The 21,499-nt window shown below is 41.1% G+C and overlaps 1 protein-coding gene across 1 annotated transcript in view; it reads left to right on the forward strand.

The window, feature by feature from the left end:
• LOC129695359 (SH2 domain-containing adapter protein B-like) overlaps window positions 1–21,499 on the forward strand; it is an 85,182-nt gene that overhangs the window by 47,287 nt on the left and 16,396 nt on the right. The window contains exons 4-5 of the mRNA XM_055632242.1: window positions 9,066–9,219; window positions 14,736–14,855. Of these exons, the coding sequence (XP_055488217.1) occupies window positions 9,066–9,219; window positions 14,736–14,855 (274 nt within the window). The remainder of the gene's footprint in view (window positions 1–9,065; window positions 9,220–14,735; window positions 14,856–21,499) is intronic.

Below are 21,499 nucleotides of genomic sequence, written 5' to 3' on the forward strand. Positions count from 1 at the left end.
TACATGTATAGTTCTTGAGCAGAATTTAGGGCACTAAGATAAATGCCCACTTTTGTAATTAATGTGTGAAAATATTTTTATAGGTGATCTCTCAGATGTAAAAAGAATATTTTGATTATAATGGAAGACGTTAACACACTTGCAGAATGGAAATAATGAAAGATCAATTTCAATGGAGATAAAAAGAATGAAGAGGCTATATTCTCCTTGGAGAAATAAAGCTTTCAAGGGACATATTTGCACATTGTTAAAATAGGTTAACAGACCTAAAAATAAGCTCCGAAAGTTAGTATTGAAGGAGAGTGATTTACTATTTGTGTCTTCTCTGACTCATGTAACAGCAATCCAGTTATTTCCATTCCCCTGACCACTTGTCATGCTCTTTCAAATCGTTGCAGATACTTGGGTGACTTTTTTGTCCGAGACCCTTCCTCAGACTGACACTGTCACCCATTCCTTCTCTCCAGAGATGTTGCCTGTCCCACTGAGTTGCTCCAGCTTTGTGTGTCTCTCTTTGGTATAAACCAGATCTACAGTTCCTTCCTACAGTTCCTTCCTACACCTTGCGGGTACTTGGTCAGCTCCTGACAATTGCTGCCCTTGACAGTACATTCCGGACTCTAACCACAGTCTTAAAAAATATATATAATTTTGTCATTTTTGATTCTTTTGGTGATAATCTTCAGTTTTGTTCCCTTTACCTTAATTCCATGTTCCCTATTTCTTGATTATCTCTGCCAATTGAAACAAGTTCTCTCTCAACTCCTGTCTACATCCTTCAAGATTTCAAATATCGACATCACATCTAACAGTACCTCTGGTCTGGGCTTCCCCAGTCTGGCCATGTGTCTACCCATGGTCAATTTGGACAATTTCTTAAGTATTCCCTAATACCTATCCATCTTTGCTGTAATGTGATGCCCAGCAGAAGAGCTACTGCCTTACAGCACCGGGAGCCCGACTTTGATCCTGACTATGCTATCTGTATGGAGTTTGCATGTTCTCCATGTGACTGGCTGGGTTTTCTCTGGGTGCACTAGTTTCCTCCCGCAATCCAAAGACGTGCAGGTTTCTAAATGTATTAGCCAGTGTAAAATTGCCCCTAGTGTGGTTGTGTACAGGTGATTTGATGGTCAATGCTGACTCAGTGGGCTGAAGGGTCTGTTTCTATGCTGTATCTCTATACTAAAACAATATTTCTATAATTGGTGATCCAGTGTATAAGAAAAGCTTATCGTGAATCATTTTCTCTTGTGCCTTGTTCCTCAATTTATAGAACCCATGATTCAGTCTGCGTTTAATTAGTTTCTCCACTTGCCCCACTACTTTTGACAAATTATGTACATGTTCTCTGAGATCTTTTCCCGTATCTTTTTTGAAGAATTGTCCTTTCTTGTTGAGAGTGCCTCTTCTCATTTTTCCTGCTAAAAAGAAGTAGAGGATGAGAGGAGATCTTATAGAAACATATCAAATTATTAATGGATTGGGTGGGCTAGATGCAGGAAAACATTTCCCGATGTTAGGGAAGTCCAGAACCAGGGTAATCAGCCATGATCATATTGAATGGTGGTGCTGGCTCGAAGGGCCGAATGGCCTACTCCTGCACATTTTTTCGATGTTTCTACATTAAATGTTCATTACGTTTTATCTCACCATTCCACCAACCTGCCTCGTTGAATTTTGGCCCGATCCTCCGCACATTTCGCTAAACAATTAAACTTTGTCTAAATCAAATGGAGGGATTTGGCTTAAATTCCAGACGAACAGAATTAATAAGCAGAGAGAATGCAAGTTTAATTTGAAAGTTTCTGAAAATTCTGGTGCAATTAACTAGTGTTTGCTATTTCTCATGCAGGCAGCAAGCCAACTTTGAGCAGGCCGCTAATGTACACATTTGCGACCATCGTTAATTTGGTTGTTATGTACTTGCATTGCTCAGAATGGGGCTGATAATGAGCAGCAGCAACCACTGGAAGATAACACACATACTTTCTACAGCAGCTGGTGGGTGTTTGTAGAAGTTATTCTGGCTTCACTGACAGCATGTAGGGAAGAGCATTTTCCAAGATTTTCTTAATGCCCTGGAGGCATTAGTGATGATGTAGTCCGTGAATGCACCTCTATTTATGGTATACCACCAAATACTTTGCTATCTTCAGGTGTGTGCCCACCAGCAACTGCTCTATCAGGATTATAATGCTTAACATTCTTTTAAGTTTGCTTTATTCCATACACTGACTGGTGTAAGTTTCACACCAACATTTTGCTGCTTTTGCACTGCATTTAATTCATCTTAACAAGCACATCATGTAGAATCTTTCTCAACACTAACTGAAACAATTCCTTCCATTTAGCTGGGCAAGGTACCTAAATAGTAGAAGGGCAAGATACCTAAATAGTAGCTGGGCATAAATGCTAAAAATATATATAATTGCATTAAGGGCATATATAATCTTTATGTTCAAATCTTCCACTTTCCACAAACTTTCTAGATTTACAAGCTGCACGTGGTATAAACTTGGAGATACAAGGAACTACCAATGTTGGAATAGAGTCATAGAGTGTGGAACCAGGCAACTCAGCCTAACTTGCCCGCACACCAGCCAAAATGTCCCAGCTACACTAGTCCCACCTGCCAGCATTTGGGCCGTGTCCCTCCCAACCAGACCCATCCATGTTGAACAAAAGACAGTATGCCTTGGCAGTGGTGGTGGTGGTGGAGGCAGACATGATAGTGATGTTTAAGAAGCTTTTTAGATAGGCACATGGAATTTGCAGGGAATGGAGGGACATGGATATCTTGCAGGCATGATGAGATCAGTTAAGCTGAGCATCACATTCGGCACAAACATTGTGGGCCGAACGGCCCAATCCTGTCCTGTACTATTCTACGTTATAAATACATAGATACACAGACAATAGGTGCAGGCCATTCGGCCCTTCGAGCCAGCACCGCCATGGCCTACCCTTTATTCTTAAAACTGTGGCCCCTGGTTCTGGACTCCCTCAACATCGGGAGCATGTTTCCTGCATCTAGCGTGTCCAATCCCTTAATAATTTTATATGTTTATATAAGATCCCCTCACATCCTTCTAAGTTCCAGTGTGTACAAACCCAGTTGCTCCATTCTTTGGAGCAACTGGGTTTGTACACACTGGAACTTAGAAGGATGGGAGGGAATCTTATATAAACATCCCGCCATCCCGGGAATTAACCTCGTAAATCTACGCCACACTCCCTCAATAGCAAGAATATCCTTCCTCAAATTAGGAGACCAAAACTGCACACAATACTCCAGGTGTGGTCTCACCAGGGCCCTGTACAACTGCAGAAGGACCTCTTTGCTCCCATACTCAACTCCTCTCGTTATGAAGGCCAACATGCCATGAGCTTTCTTCACTGCATGTTGTACCTCCATGCTTACTTTCAGTGACTGATGTACAAGGGTATCCGGGTCTCGTTGCACCTCCCCTTTTCCTAACCTGACACCATTCAAATAATAATCTGCCTTCCCGTTCTTGCCACCAAAGTGGATAACCTCACATTTATCCACATTATACAGCATCTGCCCACGTTTTAAAATGAATAATTTGTGATGGAGACGGAGGCCATTCATCCCATGGTGACTATGCAAGAACTATTTATTCCGTCTAATTCCATTTCCTTGGGCCCCCTGGTGTGTATATTTATACCAATACTTTTAAAATGGAGTAAATAATGTTCTTTTGTGAATTGAATGCAAGACCCCTTCTGCATTCTGGGTGAAATTGATTTCCTCATCACCCTTCTAATTCTTCCACCAATTATTCTAAATCCAGTGTCCCTGCTTTTTACACTCCTCTGCTGAAGGAAATGGATCTGCCTAATTTACTTTATCTACTCGCTCCTTATATACGTTGTTTGTTTCTCTCCTCAACCTCTTCCAGGGAATATAAACCTTGCCATCCAATCTTCCACTATAGTTTAATTTTTCGGTCCTAGCCACAGACACAAAACTCCTTGCATCGCTTTCAATCGCTTATTTCCTGTAATGTGATAACTGGAACTGTAGGCAGTTGTCAGAGCTGCAGACAATTTAAGAATATACCTTTCCTGTTGTGGTGGGTGCATTATTGGCTAATAACGGTAAGAAAATGCACTATCCCATTTAAGCACTCTATTGCAAATATGAAGGATCTGTCGGCATACGTTCCAACATTCCTCTGCCCTTCCACACCTTGTCATATCTTCCTGTTAATTGTATATATATATTTGTTTTGCCTTGTTGCCTGTATTGCACTTCTGTAGATTTAATTATTTTTACCACTTCTCTGCCTACCTAAACCCCCAATGCCCTGTCATACTGTTTCTTTAGCCCCACCATCACCACATGTTTCCCAGCCCCTGCCCCTGTTGCTCCCATCTGCCATGATCCCTCCTGATTCAGTTCCATTCTTCACATTCTTTTCCTTTCAGATTATCCACACCCTTTTATTTTTACACACTTATCTCCCAGCATTTTTTAGGTTTTCCCCCACTTATCTCCCAGCGTCAGCCAATCAACTTTCCTAGGTCAAGTTCCACCTGCTAGTTGGTGATAGCTCTCCCAAAGGTTTATCTCCCAGCTTGGGCATTTATGAATAGGTGCACCCCCTTCCCCCTCTCCACCCTCCCCCAGCCAAGTTGCACCAGCTTCTCGTTTTCCAGCATCCACCTGTCTAGCTTGCTCTTTATGTCTCTACCATGCTACATCTTCATTTCCCTTCTATCAGAAGGGCAAAAACGTCATGAATGGGTTACTCAGCCACTTCGGTTTAATGTTTCATGTCTCATATTTCGCTTGGGCAGCTTACAGCCAGTGGTATGAATACTGATTTCTCTCACTTCAGGTAACCCTGGCATTCCTTCTCTCTCTCTCTATCCCTCCCCCACCCAAGTTGCACCAGCTTCTCGTTTTCACCCAACCAACAGCTAACAATGGCCTGTTTCCTTTATCACCGTTACTTTTTTGCATATCTTTCATTCATTGTTCTTTATCTCTCTACATCATTGTCTACATCTCTCATTTCCCTTATCCCCAACCAGTTTGAAGAAGGGTCTCGACCCAAAACGTCATTCCTTCTCTCCAGAGATGCTGCCTGGCCCGGAGTTACTCTAGCTTTTTGTGTCTATCTTTGTAAGTTTAAACCAGCATCTGCAGTTCCTTCCTCCACAAGGTTAAATGTTTGTTTCCCTCAGAAGATGCTCTCTGACCTGCAGTTCCTCCAGCAGCTCTTAGTTTTGCTACTGATTCCAGCATCTGCAATTACCTTTTGCCTTCAGTGGACTTGCCTTTATATTTCAAAAATCACTTTTATTTATTGTAAAAAATGTGCAAATCACCCAAGGTGATTTTGTGCGAAGAACATATCTACACAGTGATAAAGTAGTGCAGCAAAGTCCAGCTGAATGGGTCGTTGTGCATAACTGGGCCAGGCCCATCCTTTGCAAGAGAACAGATAGCAGCACCTCAGCACCTGCTGCCCGTACTTTAGTTCCAAATAAAGCCTGATGTAGCCACACACAAAGGTGGTCATTGGGATGAAGGTGACGTTGGGTATATTTTTGGCCCGAATGTCTTGGAACCTGTGCATGCCGACTCATCGTATCGGTTTCACCTTGGATTTCTGGATGCACCAGAAGATGGCACTCGGGGACTGCAAGGGCAGAGGAGCAAGAATAGGTCACCTCCGTCAGATACAACAGCAACGAGAGAGACCTTTGCATCTGTGACCAAATTAATGAGAGGGAGCAGTCCCAATTTTTCTTTATTTTTGTCATTCCACACCAGCTAATTTTTCTTGCATGCTTTTGACCTCTCCAAGCAAGATCCCCTGCACCTTCATGTGGTGAGATCTGATGGTGAAGGAGAAGGAGGACCAGTTGGGCCAGTTGCCGAAATGCATCGTCTCGCTCCTCTTACAGCTTACTATGGCAGCTGATGACAACTCGAGCTGACTGCCGATGCTGATCAATGTGCAGGCTGACACTGGAATCAAACAGAAGACATCGGCATAAAGAGCAGTTGAATAAATGGACTGCCACAAGCTTTGGATACTATGACTGGTGCAGTGATGTTGCATTTGCTGGCATTCAGCTGGACGGTCAGAAAGTGTAACCCCTTTTCAGTCGCGATAAATCTGCTTTGACAGCAAAGCAATATTCATATGCTGCGGGGAGGGTTTCTGTCCATACAAAGCTTGTCGGTCTGCTGCTGTCCAGCAACAGAATGAAATGCCAACCTTGTGTCTTTGTATGGAGACAACAACATTTCTTGTGCACGCTCCAAGGATGCAAATAACTCCAGCTCCAGGCTGGAAGGAATCCAGTACATTCACAGCCACTGAAAGTTCTTAATGGTCAGCGCCAGTTATGAATTTGCACTTTTGGCTGTAGCAGCAGGCAAATTTAATTAAAAGTCTCCTTGCATGAGTTCAAATGTCTAATTGTAGCTCATTGAATTTCAGTTTGGAGAGCTATCACCAACTAGGGTGGAACTTGGCCCAATGGGAGTCATTTTTTCCTTGTAGCCATTCCACGTGTGTGATCTTTCTAATATAATATTTTTAGACATTTGAATATTCCTTTTAAAGTCAGCATGAATTCTCTTTAACCTGGAAGTTAATATCCAGAAACCCCTGCAAGGCCAAATTATTCCATCCTAATTAGCTGCCACTTCCAATTAGCAGCATCATGAACAGATTTTGGTGTGGCAGATGTTCTAATGAGTTCACAAATTACATACCTGACCTATTGCATTTTTTAAGCAGGTTACATGGAGAAATCTCTCAAGTATAGATAACAGTGAATGTTCAAAAGGATAAAAAATAAATCATGTTGTTTAAGTGCAGAATTTAGGGGGTTGTATTTTGAAAATTGCATGTTCTTGCTTTTTTCAGCTCTTTTTGTCATTTCTGATTGACAATTGTAAGGCAGTTTAAGTGTGACATCTGAGCATTTGAATATTCATGCACTTCTTTCTGAGCAACACCACAAAGCTTTGAAATCTCATTCATCTGTATTGGTGCATAAAATCATGTTCGCAAACACTTCTTGTGGTTTCTGCAAGCCATATGTTTTCATTATGCATGGCTCTCTTCTGAAAGGGACTTGGGGAAGTGCTAGTGGAACGAACGTTTGCGGTGCTGGTTTGTTCAACCCTCTTATGGGCTTGGACAAAAGCCAACCACATTAGTGCAAGTTGTGTGTATTCATGGACATGATGCTTGTGTTGCCTGCAAACCACTCAAACCGATGTCAATGTCTATTGAAGGCACGGTAGCTTAGCCTGATAGATGGTTTTATTTTCAGACTGTTTATACCCTGTCTGATGGTTCTGTGGTTCAGGAGACTTATTTTCTGCACCTTCTGCTATGATTATGCGTGAAGCAGGTTTTGTGTGTTTAGACATTCTACTAACATAGTATGTTTTATAAAATGGTCTACACTGTGGAAAATTTTTACACAATGTCCCAAAAGCACACATTCTTTCAGTAACTGGTAGGAAACAGAATAACTTAGTCAGGAATTGATTTTTGTAAATGCACATTTTTACAGCAATGCGTATTACCACAGGAGTTGAACAGTGCAAAGTCACAAATATGAAGTGAGTAACTTGGAAATTAAACTTGTCAAAACATGTTGATAATGTTACTGTGCATAACAGTGTAGCTAGCAGCTGTTAAGGTGCACTTAACCCAAAGGAATTCAGTCGGGTTGACACAAATGTTTATTTTCACATATGATTGCGAGTCAGTGCCAAGTGAAGATTATGGAGGAAACAGTAATGGTGGGTTGAGGGACACTAGGACTGGGATGTGCCGGTGAAATAGCCCAGAAACTCAGTGGAAAGTTGCATTGAATGGGTTGAGTGTGGTGGGCTGACATTCATTCCCTGCAGGCATTTTGCCCACACCAGGGGCTTGCTGCTGCATGAAACCTAAAGCTTCCTGTACATTGGGATACGCCGTGTAGCACCTGTGATAGATAATTGAAGAAAATAGGTTGGTCACTGTTACAGTTTGTGGGTAGAGGAGAGAAATGTAGAGTGGATTGGGTGGAAGAACATTTGTGATGTTATTTGGAACAGTATTAGAGGGTTAAATTCTGTTCAAGTGAGGTAGGGAGGGTTGAAGTGAGGTAGAGAGTTCTGAGGTAAGGGTCAGGTTTGCAATCAGATTGGGGCAATGTGTAGTGATAACATCTATATATGAATATCAAGCTATATAATACAATTCATTGGGAAAATCTTTAAGATGTAGATACACAATAAATTAAGTTATCAGATAAGGAATTTATTTGTGTTAAACATTTTCATTTCATATTTTCAGTTAAGTGGTGTGTTTGGGCTCAGGAGTTGAGGAAGGTATAATAGCATTTAAAATACATCTGAACAGATGCATGGATAGGAGAGATTTAAAGGGGGCATGGGCCAAAATTGGAAAATGGGGCTACCTTAGATGACGCGTCTTGGTCAATGTGATTCAGGCCCAAAGGCCCTGTTTTTATGCTGTGTGACAATGCAATACAATACAATCAGTTTTATTCGTCACATTGCACATAATGTACAAGTGACGACTATAGCTGCAGAATTGGGAAATCCAAAGCTTTCAGCTGCTGATCTGTGGGCTCGGATAAAGCATGGCGAGATTATGGACATTTCCATTATAACTAACTTAGTTTTATGAATTTAGCTTTGTCCATAATATTTTACAGTTTGGTTCAGCATTTTCTTAGTAAAAACTAAATTGGCTAAAATTACCTTGGTGAACGAAAATGCGGTTAATGTTTTAGGTTGCTGTCCTTTTAACAACATTTACTTAAGATGTTAAGTGTCCATGGCACCTTGCTTTTGCATTAATCACTTTTGTCATTTCTGTAATCATTGGACAGTTGTGTTATGTAATGAGAATACAAAATTGGTTGAGAAAATGATGCAAGTAAAATGCGAAGACTGGCCCGCTCCAATGCTTTCCTTTTCTTGAAATGTTTTCTTTGAGGATAATTTTTTTAAAGTATTATCATTCTTTCTTCTTGTCTCCTTGTAGTTCAGCTCAATGGCATTGAGAAGAAACTGTCCTCTCCCTTGTGCAACAGACGCAGGCAGCTGAGACCCCCAGATCTAATCAAACATGGCGTTCCAGAGTTCAGTGAGATTGCAGGAGAGAGAATAGACCCAAACACTCCACTTGAGAAGCAAGTGTAAGTCATTGTTTTGTTCTTTTGTGCTCTAAACAGTCCAATGCGTCCTTCCATACTGTTCTGTATTATGTTGCAAAGGATTAATCAATGCTTTGACTTTGGAAGGAAATTGGAATTCATATTGATATTTGAATCAATAACATTGTTATGAACAATTACAAATTATTTCAAAATACATTCATGCTATCAATGTTGTTCTGATTTTCATATATCCATATCTGTAAGTAATCATAGTTGTAAAATTTTACAAGGTTATTTTCTGCTTTTCTGGAATGTCTCTCAGCTCCATCTACCATTAGAGTCTGCTTATAAATACCTGTCAATATTAATTTATACTCAACAAGCTAAAAATAGATCAATGTGTGTTTTCATAAGAATGTGACACTTGAGCCAGCTGCCATTCATCAAGACGATGGCTAATCATCCCACTCAGTGCCATTTTCCAGCACTCTTGCCATAATCCTTGATTCCCTTAATGCCCAGACATCTATCAATCTCTGTTTTGAATTAATATGACCAAGCTTTCAAAGCTTCCCTGGGTACAGAACTCAAGTTTTCACAATAGACAAAAGTGCAGGAATAGGCCATTTGGCCCTTCGAGCCAGCACTGCCATTCAATGTGATCATGGCTGATCATCCACAACCCACAATCATTCCTGCCTTCTCCCCATATCCCTTGACTTCGCTATCTTTAAGAGCTCTGTCTAACTCTCGTGAAAGCATCCAGAGAATGGCCTCCATCGCCCTTTGAGGCAGAGAATTCCACAGACTCAAAACTCTGTATGTGAAAAAGTATTTCCTCATCTCCGTTCTAAATGGCTTACTCCTTATTCTTAAACTGTGGCCCCTGATTCTGGACTCGCCCAACATCGGGAACATGTTTCCTGCCTCTACTTGGTGAAGGAATTTCTCCTCATGTTGAACAAACTGCTTCTTATTTGTAAACTGTGATCCCTCGTCCTATTTTCTACGGGGAAAACGTCCTCCCTTCATCAAATCTGTCAATCCCGGAAGATTTTCGTTAATTCTGATGAGATTTTCCCTAGTCTTTCTAAACTCTAAAAAATACAGTCCCAGCATACACAATCTCTTCTCAGACAGCAAACCTGCCATTCCTAGAAATCTCCTCAAGGTATGCCTATTTTGAAGAAGTTCTCCTCCTCTATTCGACGAGAGATCTGCAACATCATCTCTAGCTGCTCCCCCTCTGTGATTCCTTCTGCCCTCCAGCTCTACGACAATGTTCCTCCATCTCCTTTGATGTATCGTTTACACACATTACACCTCCTTATCTCCATGTCTCTCTCTCCCCTGAGTCTCATTCTGAAGAAGGGTCACGACACGAAACGTCACCTATTCCTTCTCTCCAGAGATGCTGCCTGCTCTGCTGTTACTCCAGCATTTTGTGTCTATCTTTGCTGTAAACCAGGATCTGCAGTTCCTTCCTACAAATTCCTGGAACCCATCTGATGAATCTTCACTGCATTCCCACTTGCCAAGTACATCTTTTCTCCAGTAAGGATGACAAGATTGTATGCCATAGACCAGGTATATGCTCATCAAAGCCCTTTTCAATTGCAATAAACATCCTCATCCAATAAAGGCTAACATACCATTTGCCCTTCTGATTTCTTGCTTTGCCTGCATACTGTGCTGCTTTCACTGTTAATGTACAAGCACATCCAGGTTCCTTTGAACATCAACACTCCCTAGTCGTTTACCACTAAGCAAATAAAAGCTTAAGAAACAAAAGCAGTCCATTAGTCTCTGTCATTATTTTCTACCAGCTCATTAATTCCCTTAAAATCCAAATTCTATCAATCTCTGTTTTGAATATAACTCTGCCTCCATAGCCTTCATGAGTGGAGGATTTCAAAGATTATTACCCTTTCGTTGAGATAAATTCTCAGTCCAAATAGCTCACCCGTTTTGAGACTGTGAACTTAGGTTCTGCACGGTCCAGCCAAAGGAAACCTCATTTCATCTACCGTACCAAACCCTGAAAGAATATTATTAATGTTTAGAAGAAATGTATTGTTCTACTAAATTCAGAGAATTTAGGCCAAGTTTACTTCATCTCTTCTTGCACAACAATCTCCTCTTCATTGGCAAACCTTTGTTTCACTCCCTGTACCAAGGTACATCCTTCTTTAGATTACAGGAGCAGACATCTACAACAACTCCCAAATGCAATCTCATCAGTTCCTGAATATAATTTCTGTAAGACGTTATATTGGTGTGTCAGTTTGATGTGAAATCACAAGGATTCATTATTTAATGCAAACAATTCTAAAAGTATCATTTGTAATAGCACTAGGCATTCTGGGCTAACCATGTGCAAACATTTGGGCACAAACCTCCTTTGATGAATATTCTGGATCAGCAATCTCCCACAAAAGTATAATGATGAGGAGATTAGAGTGTGAGCAGAAGACATTCACGGTGTGTAATCATTTTGTTAGGAAGTTCAAAGTTCAAAGTAAACTTTATTGTCAATTCAATTATGCAACAGTAGTTACACAGAGGATCGAAATTACGTTTCCCTATACTCCAAATGTGCAAGTAATATTAAAAACACAGACAGACAACATACCAATAAAAATAGACAATAGACATACATTATTTAAAATATTAAAATATGCACAGTATGCCAAAATGTAGCAAAAACTTTGAGGTATTTTAAAAAGGGTGCAACAATGAAAGGTGCAATATAGAAAAAGTGCAAATTTTGTACTGGAGACATTGAGCCAAAGTTATTTTCACAGTTTGTTTGTCTTTGTTTGGGTACTGTTCATGGAATTTTCTTAAGTGTGTTGAGTAGTCTGATGGCCTGAGGGAAGAAGCTGTTTTTGAATCTGGTGGTTTTGCTCCGCATGCTGCGGTAGCGCTTACCGGAAGGTAGGAGGGTGAACAGTTTGTGTGCTGGGTGGGTGGTGTCTTTGATAATATTGGTTGCTCTCTTGCGACAGCGAGAAGGGTATAGGTCCTGGATTGCTGGTTGGGGTGATCTGGTGATCTTCTCCGCTGTCCTCACCACTCTCTGTAGGGCCTTCTGGTCAGCAGCAGAGCAACTGCCATACCAGACTGAGAGACTGCTGGTAAGAATGCTCTCAATGGCACCCCTGTAAAAAGTTGTGAGGGCAGAAGGGGGGAGGTCAGCTCTCCTCATCCGTCGAAGGAAGTGGAGGCGTTGCTGTGCCTTCTTGACTAGGGAGATGGTGTTGATGGACCATGTCTGATCATCTGTGACGTGCACTCCCAGGAACTTGGTGCTTTTCACAGACTCCACTGCACTGCCATTGATGGTGAGTGGGGTGTGTGCTGTCTGTTTATTCCTGAAGTCCACAGTTATTTCTTTTGTTTTATCGACATTGAGTTGAAGGTTATTGATATCACACCAGTTGATGAGTTGTTGAACCTCCTCTCTGTAGGCTGAATCGTCATCGTGGCTGATGAGGCCCACCACTGTAGTGTCATCTGCGAACTTGATGATGTGGTTCGAATTGTGTTTGGCACTACAGTCATGAGTCATCAGCGTGAACAACAGAGGGCTCAGCACACATCCCTGTGGGACCCCGGTGTTCATGATGGTGGTCTCTGATGATCAAAGAATGGGAAGAAGGCCATAAAGAGTAATGATTAGGGAAAAGATGGGACTCAATGGGATAATTGGGGACAATGGGATAAGCAACGGGAGCAAGTAAGAGCAGTGCCTGAAGGACATTTTGATTGCACCCAACCTGAGGTAAACCAGGATGAGTCAGAGGAGAAGCACCCCATGAATATCCTACTCCTCTCACTTTGTAGTCCTAAACTTTTCATATCTCATTTCACACGTCAATCTGAAGAAGGGTCCCGACCTGAAACTTTGCCTATTGATTCCCTCATGATTTATTAATCATGCATTACCTTTCTGTGACTGGATAGCACGCAAACATAGGTTTTCACTGTACCTCGGTACACGTGACAATAAAATAAACTAACCCTCCACAGATGCTGCCTGACAGGCTGAGTTCCTCCAGCATTGTGCTTTGCACAAGATTCCTATATCTGCAATTCCTTGTCCCTCTATTCATCCTTTCCTTGACATGAAGCCTTTTTTTAAATATATGTATATATATTATTTTTCTCTCTTGCTTTGATTAAGTAAAGTTTTTTTTGCCAAGATCAAATATTTGGCAGAATACAAGACCCGTGGTAACTTGCCAGTTGCTTGATCATCACTATCCATTCCTTTAGCAACCTGTACCTGCTGAGTTTCTCTAGCACTTTATTTTTTGCTCAAGATTCTCACACCTACAGTCTCTTGTGTCTCCATTTAGCTCTCTGTACTTCTACCTCGTCAACTGTGAGTATTGTTTGCCTCATCTCTCCAAAGTTAGCTTATCAGCTTGTTTCAAATCGTGGTCCGTAATGCTCCCTTTTCTCTCTCTCAAATGCTACGTGCAAAAGGTTCAATTCCATAGTAGTTAAATTGCCAAATTAGTCATCTAGAGACCTGGAATAATGATCTGGAGATATACAGATTCACACAGTCAATAAGGAATGTGAAGTCATAATTTATTTCAGGTTGGATAATTATTTGTGATGCTGCCAGTGGAATTCAGCCCATCATTGTTCTTCAGGGAAGAAAATCTGTTTCCTTTACCTTTTCTGGGCATGTGAGTAGGCCATATTGTTGTGATTGACATTTGACTCACCTCTGAAATAGCATTACAAGCCATTCATAAACAGCTAAAGACAGGGATTAAATGTTGCCTTGACAGTGACACCCATTTTCATGAATGGATGAAAACAAAGGAAGTTGGCATGGCAAGTTGTTAAACTTGAGAGGCAAGACACTGCAGCTGCTGAAATCTTGAGCAAAGAACAAAGTGCTGGGAAACTTGGCGAGTCAGTCAACATCTGTGGTGGGAATGGACAAATGACATTGTAGGTCAGGGATTCGGGTCAGTATTTTTTTGGCACTGTGTTCCAGGTTCATTTCTTATTTGGCTAATCTTCCTCCGCCTGGGCCCTAAACACGGAAATGTTTGTCATATAGGTCCGCACAGTACTCCACTTTGTCATTCATTAATGCCTGCCTCCGATCTAGTTTTTTTTTTTTGTCGTAATGTCTCCAGATAGCTCTATATTTTCTATCCATAAATACTTTAAAATGGACTTATAAAAATAAACAAGTTATTAATAATATGGCAAATATGAAGCTGCTCTTAAGCAATGGACTTTAAATTGGGAAAAAATAAAGTATAGATATTACAGATCAGTTTTGTCAATGATTATGTGCACACATTGAGAATGTGCTTAATTTGATATTTCACTGTCTGCCGTAACTTACCAATTAAAAAAATCAGAAAGGTGATATTAATGTTCATCTGAATTATTCTTGGAAATGGGGGAAAAATGCTGATCTTTTGTTAATCTATAATGAACTATAATTTTGTGCATTCACTGAGATCTATTCTAAAAGGGTTGTTGCTTTAATGTTTTTGTTTCTCTTTGCTTTCCATTTGCAGGTGGTATCATGGAGCCATTAGCCGAATAGATGCAGAAAACCTTTTACGATTGTGTAAAGAGTGTAGTTATCTCATCCGAAATAGTCAAAGCAGCAAAAATGATTACTCGCTTTCGCTGAAGTAAGTGACTTCACCATTAATAATTGGCTATAATTTACTAATGAAGTTAAACACTGGGGCAAATACATGCAGCCATTGGCACATGATTTACTGAACCAAGACACTGGTATCTGAGCATCGTGACTAGTTCAAATACTTTGCAAGGATCTTTCTTATTGTACATATATTTCTGCACCAACTTACTTGATATACAAGCTTGCTTTTGATTTGGAGACATCTGTATAACATTCATATGTTACCAAGTGTGTGCCTGCTACACACTAATATTCTGTTGTAACAGTTTCAGTCCAGCTCTGGTAGCCATCATTGTTAAAATTTGCCATTTGTGAACAACTGCCTGAGTTATGTCTGACCTGCTGAGTTACTCCAGCACTTTGTCCTGCTATTGATTGTCGGCAGGCTGTAGCTTTAATGAAAACAGAATTTCTCTCAATTTTTTTTATCAGTAATTGAAATATGAATGAATATTTTATTGGCACATGTAGCAACTCACTGTGAAATTCTTTGCATGCATACCCAAGGTATGCAAATAGTCGCCACATAAAGGGCATCGACAAAGTTACAAAGTGTCCTGTGCCGTCCTCCTTTTTTTTCTGCTGCCCCAAGGCAGTAAACCTCCCCCCCCCTTCCCCTCACCCCCCCCCCCCCCCCCCCCCCCCCAACTCCTCTATTGTTACCCCCCCCGGTCCTCCTTTGTTACCCCCCCCCCCCCCCCCCCTCCCCCCCTCCTCCTCATGGCTGTCCCCCCTCTTGCTGGATTATCCTTGTATTATTTCTCTGAAACTTTTAATTATTTACATTTAGGCAGTCAATACTATTGGTGACTCTGCACATTAATTGCATCAATATTTTTTCTGGTGAAATACTGTACAGAACAAGGAGTGTGGGGAGAAAAATGATCAGTTGAGTAGAGGATCGCTGAGCCTGTGTAGGAGAACAATATCTGGGTTTGTCTATATTTTGTTCTCCATCAGTCCTTGGTGTTTGTTACTAAACTAGTTTGGCCATTCTGGTGTTAGGTGAATCAAGTCAAGTCAAGTCAAGTTTATTTGTCACATACACATACGAGATGTGCAGTGAAATGAAAGTGGCAATGCTCGCGGAACAAAAAAACAACCAAACAAATTATAAAACACAATCATAACACACATATTATTTTACATAATAAATAATAGAAGGAAAAAACGTTCTGTACAGTTAGTCCCTGGTGAGAAAGGCGTTTACAGTCCGAATTGCCTCTCTGAAGAAATTCCTTCTCAACCTCTCCGTTCTCACTGCATGGCAACGGAGGCGTTTGCCTGACAGTAGTGGCTGGAACAGTCCGTTGCAGGGGTGGAAGAGGTCTCTCATGATTTTGTTTGCTCTGGAGTTGCACCTCCTGTTATATAGTTCCTGCAGGGGGGTGAGTGAAGTTCCCATAGTGCGTTCGGCTGAACGCACTACTCTCTGCAGAGCTTTCTTGTCCTTGGCAGAGCAATTCCCGAACCAGATGGTAATGTTCCCGGACAAGATGCTTTCCACCACCGCTGCGTAGAAGCACTGGAGGATCCTCGGAGATACTCTGAATTTCCTCAATTGCCTGAGGTGGTAAAGGCGCTGCCTTGCCTTACTCACCAGTGCTGAGGCGTGTGATGACCATGTCATATCCTCAGAGATGTGGACTCCCAGATATTTAAAACAGTTCACCCTATCCATAGGATCCCCATTTATACTCAATGGAGTGTACGTCCTCGGATGATGTGCCCTCCTAAAGTCCATGATCATCTCCTTCGTTTTTTTGATGTTCAAGAGGAGGCTGTTCTCCTGGCACCAGAGTGCTAGATCAGCCACCTCCTCCCGGTAGGCCCTCTCATCTTTGGCATCATTGCCAAAGACCTGATGCTTCTCTGATCTCTTGACTGAAGACCCAGCATTAAAATTAGCCCCAGATTCTGATTGTCTCCTATATATATAATTTATATTATATATATATATATTTTATATATATATATATTAGTTGCCTTACTGTCAGGCTGCCTTCACAAATGTTAGTAAAAATCTTTCAACCACATCAGCACATTCTGACCATATGCAGCTTGAAGAATTTTCCATCGGGCACAGTGCTCATCAGAAGTGATTGAAGTGTACTGGCTTGTTATCTTATAGAGATTTAATGATATCTTTGCGATCTCCAGTGTTTTGAAGAATTCACTTGTCAGGGATTTTATTTCATAGTAGGCTGCCTATTATTTTAATGTATTCACAGCAGGTAGTTGAACAGCAGTACATGGTGAATATGTCAGTGGTTAAAGACAAAGTGAAGACATTGCTCATCGACAATGGATTGCCAGAGGCAATTCACAATTAAAATGTTATCTTCTGAATTAATGACTCAGATTCTGCAGAGGGATATCAGCGTAATTATTAACACATCCTTGTGTAACTGACAGTAATATGAGGAATTCATACGAGCACAAAAATCCTAAAGTTGCTATCAACCACTTGCGTAAATTTTCAGGGATAGTTTCAAACTTTGGATCGGTGTACGATGATAGAATGCTAAGCTGGTGTAAATGCCCAACACATATGCTCCCTCTTAAACACTATTTCCTTCGCTCCATAGATGCTGCTGCACCCGCTGAGTTTCTCCAGCTTTTCTGTGTAACCTTCGATTCTCCAGCATCTGCAGTTCCCTCTTAAACATATGCTAGGAAATTGATCAATTTCCATTATATAGATATGTACTATAGTATAGCACAAGAAACCAGGAACTGGAGTAGGTCACATGAAGTAGGTCAAAAGGTCATAAGGGATAGGCATAGAATTAGGCCATTCGGCCCATCAAGTCTACTCCGCCATTCAATCATGGCTGGTCTATCTCCCCTTCCTAACCCCATTCTCCTGCCTTCTCCCCATAACCTCTGACATCTGTACTAATCAAGGAATCAAGAGCTCACTTGGAGTGGGTCACTTCAAAGTCAGTCATAGTGAAACTAGCCCTGTCATTTAATATGATCATGGATGTTATGCCCCTTGCCTTAATGCCTCAACCAACTCACCAAATACCTCAATTCAAAAATGTATCTACCTTAATTACTTCCAGTAAACTAACCACAACACTTGAGGTAGAGAATTCCAGAAATTCTTTTTCCACCACAGAAGGAAATTCCCATCTATATCAATTTTAAATTGCCACCTCTTCATCTAGTAAATAGCTCCTCATTTAACATTTGCAATCTCTCCCCATTTAGATAATAGTCACAATTTAATAATTATCATATTTTACATTCCTCCTACTGAAATGCATTGCTTCATTCTTTGCCACATTCAAGTCCGTTTGCCAAGTTTTCACACAGTCGCACAACCTAACTCTATCCTGTTGAAGTGTCCAAATTTCCTCATCGCAGAATGCCTTCCCATCTGGTTTCATATCTTCAGCAAAACTGGGTGCTGTACTTCCTGCAGCCTCCTCCAAATCTTTAGCATAGATGCCAAATGATTTGTGGTAAGAGCTGATCTTTAGTGTATTGGTAACGGACAATGTCATTATATTGTGGAAGCAACATGTGCTGCAGAACATTACCTGGGTGGAGATGGGATCATTATTGTAATTTCTATTGCTAAAGACATCTTAGATGCAAATAGAAAAATGCTTGAGCAGGGCAGGAAACATCTGTGGAGGAAATAGAAATATGCCATTTCAGGTCAGGACCCTTCTTCAGACCCAACCCTAAATGGTGCCTGTCCATTTTCCTTCACAGCTGCTCACTGACCAACTGAGTTCCTCCAGCAATGAATTTGTTGATGGTGTTTGTTATGTGTTGCTCACAGCTGAATGTCTTGCCTAATGTGACTAAATTGTTATCTTTATTTTAAAACTGTATTGAGAAATATCATAAGGAAGAATTTGTCCAACTAATCAGAATCCTGCTATAATCTTTGATAGCCATCTTTGCTGTCTACAATACCACTCACTTTAGTGTCATCTGCAAATTTACTGATCCTGGCCTGTACATTTGCATCCAAATTGTTGATTTGACCACAAATAGTAATGGGCAGACCACCTGAGGCACACAACTTTTCACAGGCCTCCAGTCTGAAAAACATCCTTCCACCATCACCCTCTGCTTCTCTCCAAGCCAAAGTCAATTTTATTCGTCACATGCACCTGAAGGTGCAGTGAAATGAATTTCCATGAAGCCAATTTACTATCCAGCTTTCCCTAGATCCCATGCGATCTAAACTTCCGGAACAGCGTACTTTGTGGAACCTTATCAAATGCCTTGCTGAAATCCATATAGACAACGTCTACAGTTCTGCCTTCATTCACCTTTTCGGTTTCACCTTCACAAAAAAATCAATCACATTTGTGAGACGCAATCTTCCACATACAAAACCATGCTGACTATTCCAAATCAGCCCGTCTACATAAATACATCAAAATCATCTGATATAATCACAGAGTCTCTTTTCAAACTGTAAATCTAGCATCATTTCTAATTGTCAGTATCTTTTCATTCTTTCTACCCGAGTTTCGTTGGCTTGATTGTATTTATGTATATTATCCAATTTGATTGGATTGCATGCAAAACATTGCCTTTCACTGTAGCTCGGTACACATGACAATAACAAACTTAATCATCCTGTTTGATGTGGTTGTTGTGGCCCGGAGATCCTGTTCCTGTGCTGTACTGTTCCATGTTCTATTAAAGGCATTTTGGGTCGGGACCTTTCTGAATAAAATAGGCCAAAGTCAGCATGACTTTGAATTTAAGCATTGCTTTGTGAAGCTCAGTCAACATGGCTTCTTGATTGACAAATTTTGCTGGAATTCTTTGAAGAAATAAATAGTAGGACAGACAAAGGAGAGTCAGTAGATGTTATTTACTTTTTTGGAAAGCCTTTGATAAGGTGCCACATATTAGGCCGCTAAGGAAGATGAGAGCCCACGGTATCAAAGGGCAGATACTAGCATGGATAGCAGGTTGGCTGGCTGGCAGAAGATAGAGTGGCAATAAAGGAGGCTTTTCCTAGTTGGCTGCCAGTGACTAGCGGAGTTCCACAAGGCCGCTTCTCTTCACATTGTATGTTAACGATTTGGACGAGGGGATTGAAGGCTTTGTGGCAAAGTTTGCAGATAATACGAAAATAGGTGGAGGGGCAGGTAGTGTAGAGAAGCAGGGACTCTGCAGAAGGACTTGGACAGGTTGGGAGAGTGGTTAGAGAAGTTGGAGATGGAATATAGTAATAGCAAAGTGTGGAGTCATGTATTTTGGTATTGGGCGTAGAGACGTAGACATTTTTCTAAATAGGGTGAGAATCCAGAAATTGGAGATGCAAAGGGACATGGGTGTGCTAATGCAGGATTTCCCAAAAAGTTACTCCGCAAGTCAAATCAGTAATAAAGAAAGCAAACTCGATGCTAGCATTTATTTCAAGAGGGCTTGTATACAAAAATAGGTATGTAATCTCGAGGCTCTATAAGGTGCTGGTAAGGCCACATTTGGACTATTTGTGGGCACCATATCTGAGGAAGGATGTGCTGCCTCTGGAGAGGGTCCAGAGGAGGTTTACAAGAATGATCCCAGAAATGAGTCTGTTAACCTATAATGACTGCTTGTCGGCATTGGGCCTGTACTCGCTAGAGTTTAGAAGAATGAGGGGAGACCTCATTGAAACGTACAGAATAGTGAAAAGCTTGGATATAGTGGAGGTGGAGAGGATGTTTCCACTAGTGGGAGAGTTTAGGATTAGAGGTTAAAGGATTTATCAGAATTAAAGGATGTTCTTTTACTTAGTCAGAGGATGGTGAATCTGTGGAATTCTTTGCCACAGAAGGCTGTGTAGGCCAAGTTAGTGGATATTTTTAAGGCGGAGATAGATAGATTCTTGATTAGTACATGTGTCGGAGGTTATGGGGAGAAGGAAGGAGAGTGGGGTTAGGAGGGAGAGATAGATCAACCATGATTGAATAGCGTAATAGACGATGGGCCGAATGACCTAATTCTACTGCTATCCATTATAGCCTTATGACCTTAAAATGTCACCTACCCATTCCTTCCTGTGATTTTGCCTGAGCTGCTGAGTACTTCTGCACTAAGTGTTTTATTATCAAAGTTAAATTTGTATCCTCTGAGTACAGGAACATGACTGCTGTGAAGATTAAAAGTGAAGTGCCAGGACAATATCCCGTGGCAATCTGTTTTTCAAATTTCATTCTGCAACTTGTTTTGCCCGCCAGACCTCTTGGTCATTCAGCAGGTTGGTAATGAATTTGATGAAAGCTTAACAGCCAAGAGACTTGGATAGTTTACATCCTTTCTACCAAACAGTATTGAAACCAGAGAAAAGATCAATGTCTGCTGCAGCTGCTTTAAATTTGTGTAGAAAATCTGGCATCAGCAAGACTTGTCAGCATCTGTTCACAACAGTTCTAAAGCCAACTCACTCCTTTGGGATCGAGCTGAAGTATGATCCTTTGTAGGAGGAGTTTAGAATGGGAACTGAGGAATGATATTGGCCAGCAACTTTCTGCGTTATCTGCCCATTTACTGCAGGCCTGGAATTCTGTTCCTTGTTTTGGTTCTTTGCCAGTAGCTTGTATGCTAACAAAGACTTCTGCCAGTCAGTTGAGCCCCACAGTCCTAATGTCTTTATGAACTCGG

This window comes from Leucoraja erinacea, chromosome 3 (genome assembly GCF_028641065.1).
Source record: "Leucoraja erinacea ecotype New England chromosome 3, Leri_hhj_1, whole genome shotgun sequence".
Taxonomy (NCBI): domain Eukaryota; kingdom Metazoa; phylum Chordata; class Chondrichthyes; order Rajiformes; family Rajidae; genus Leucoraja; species Leucoraja erinaceus.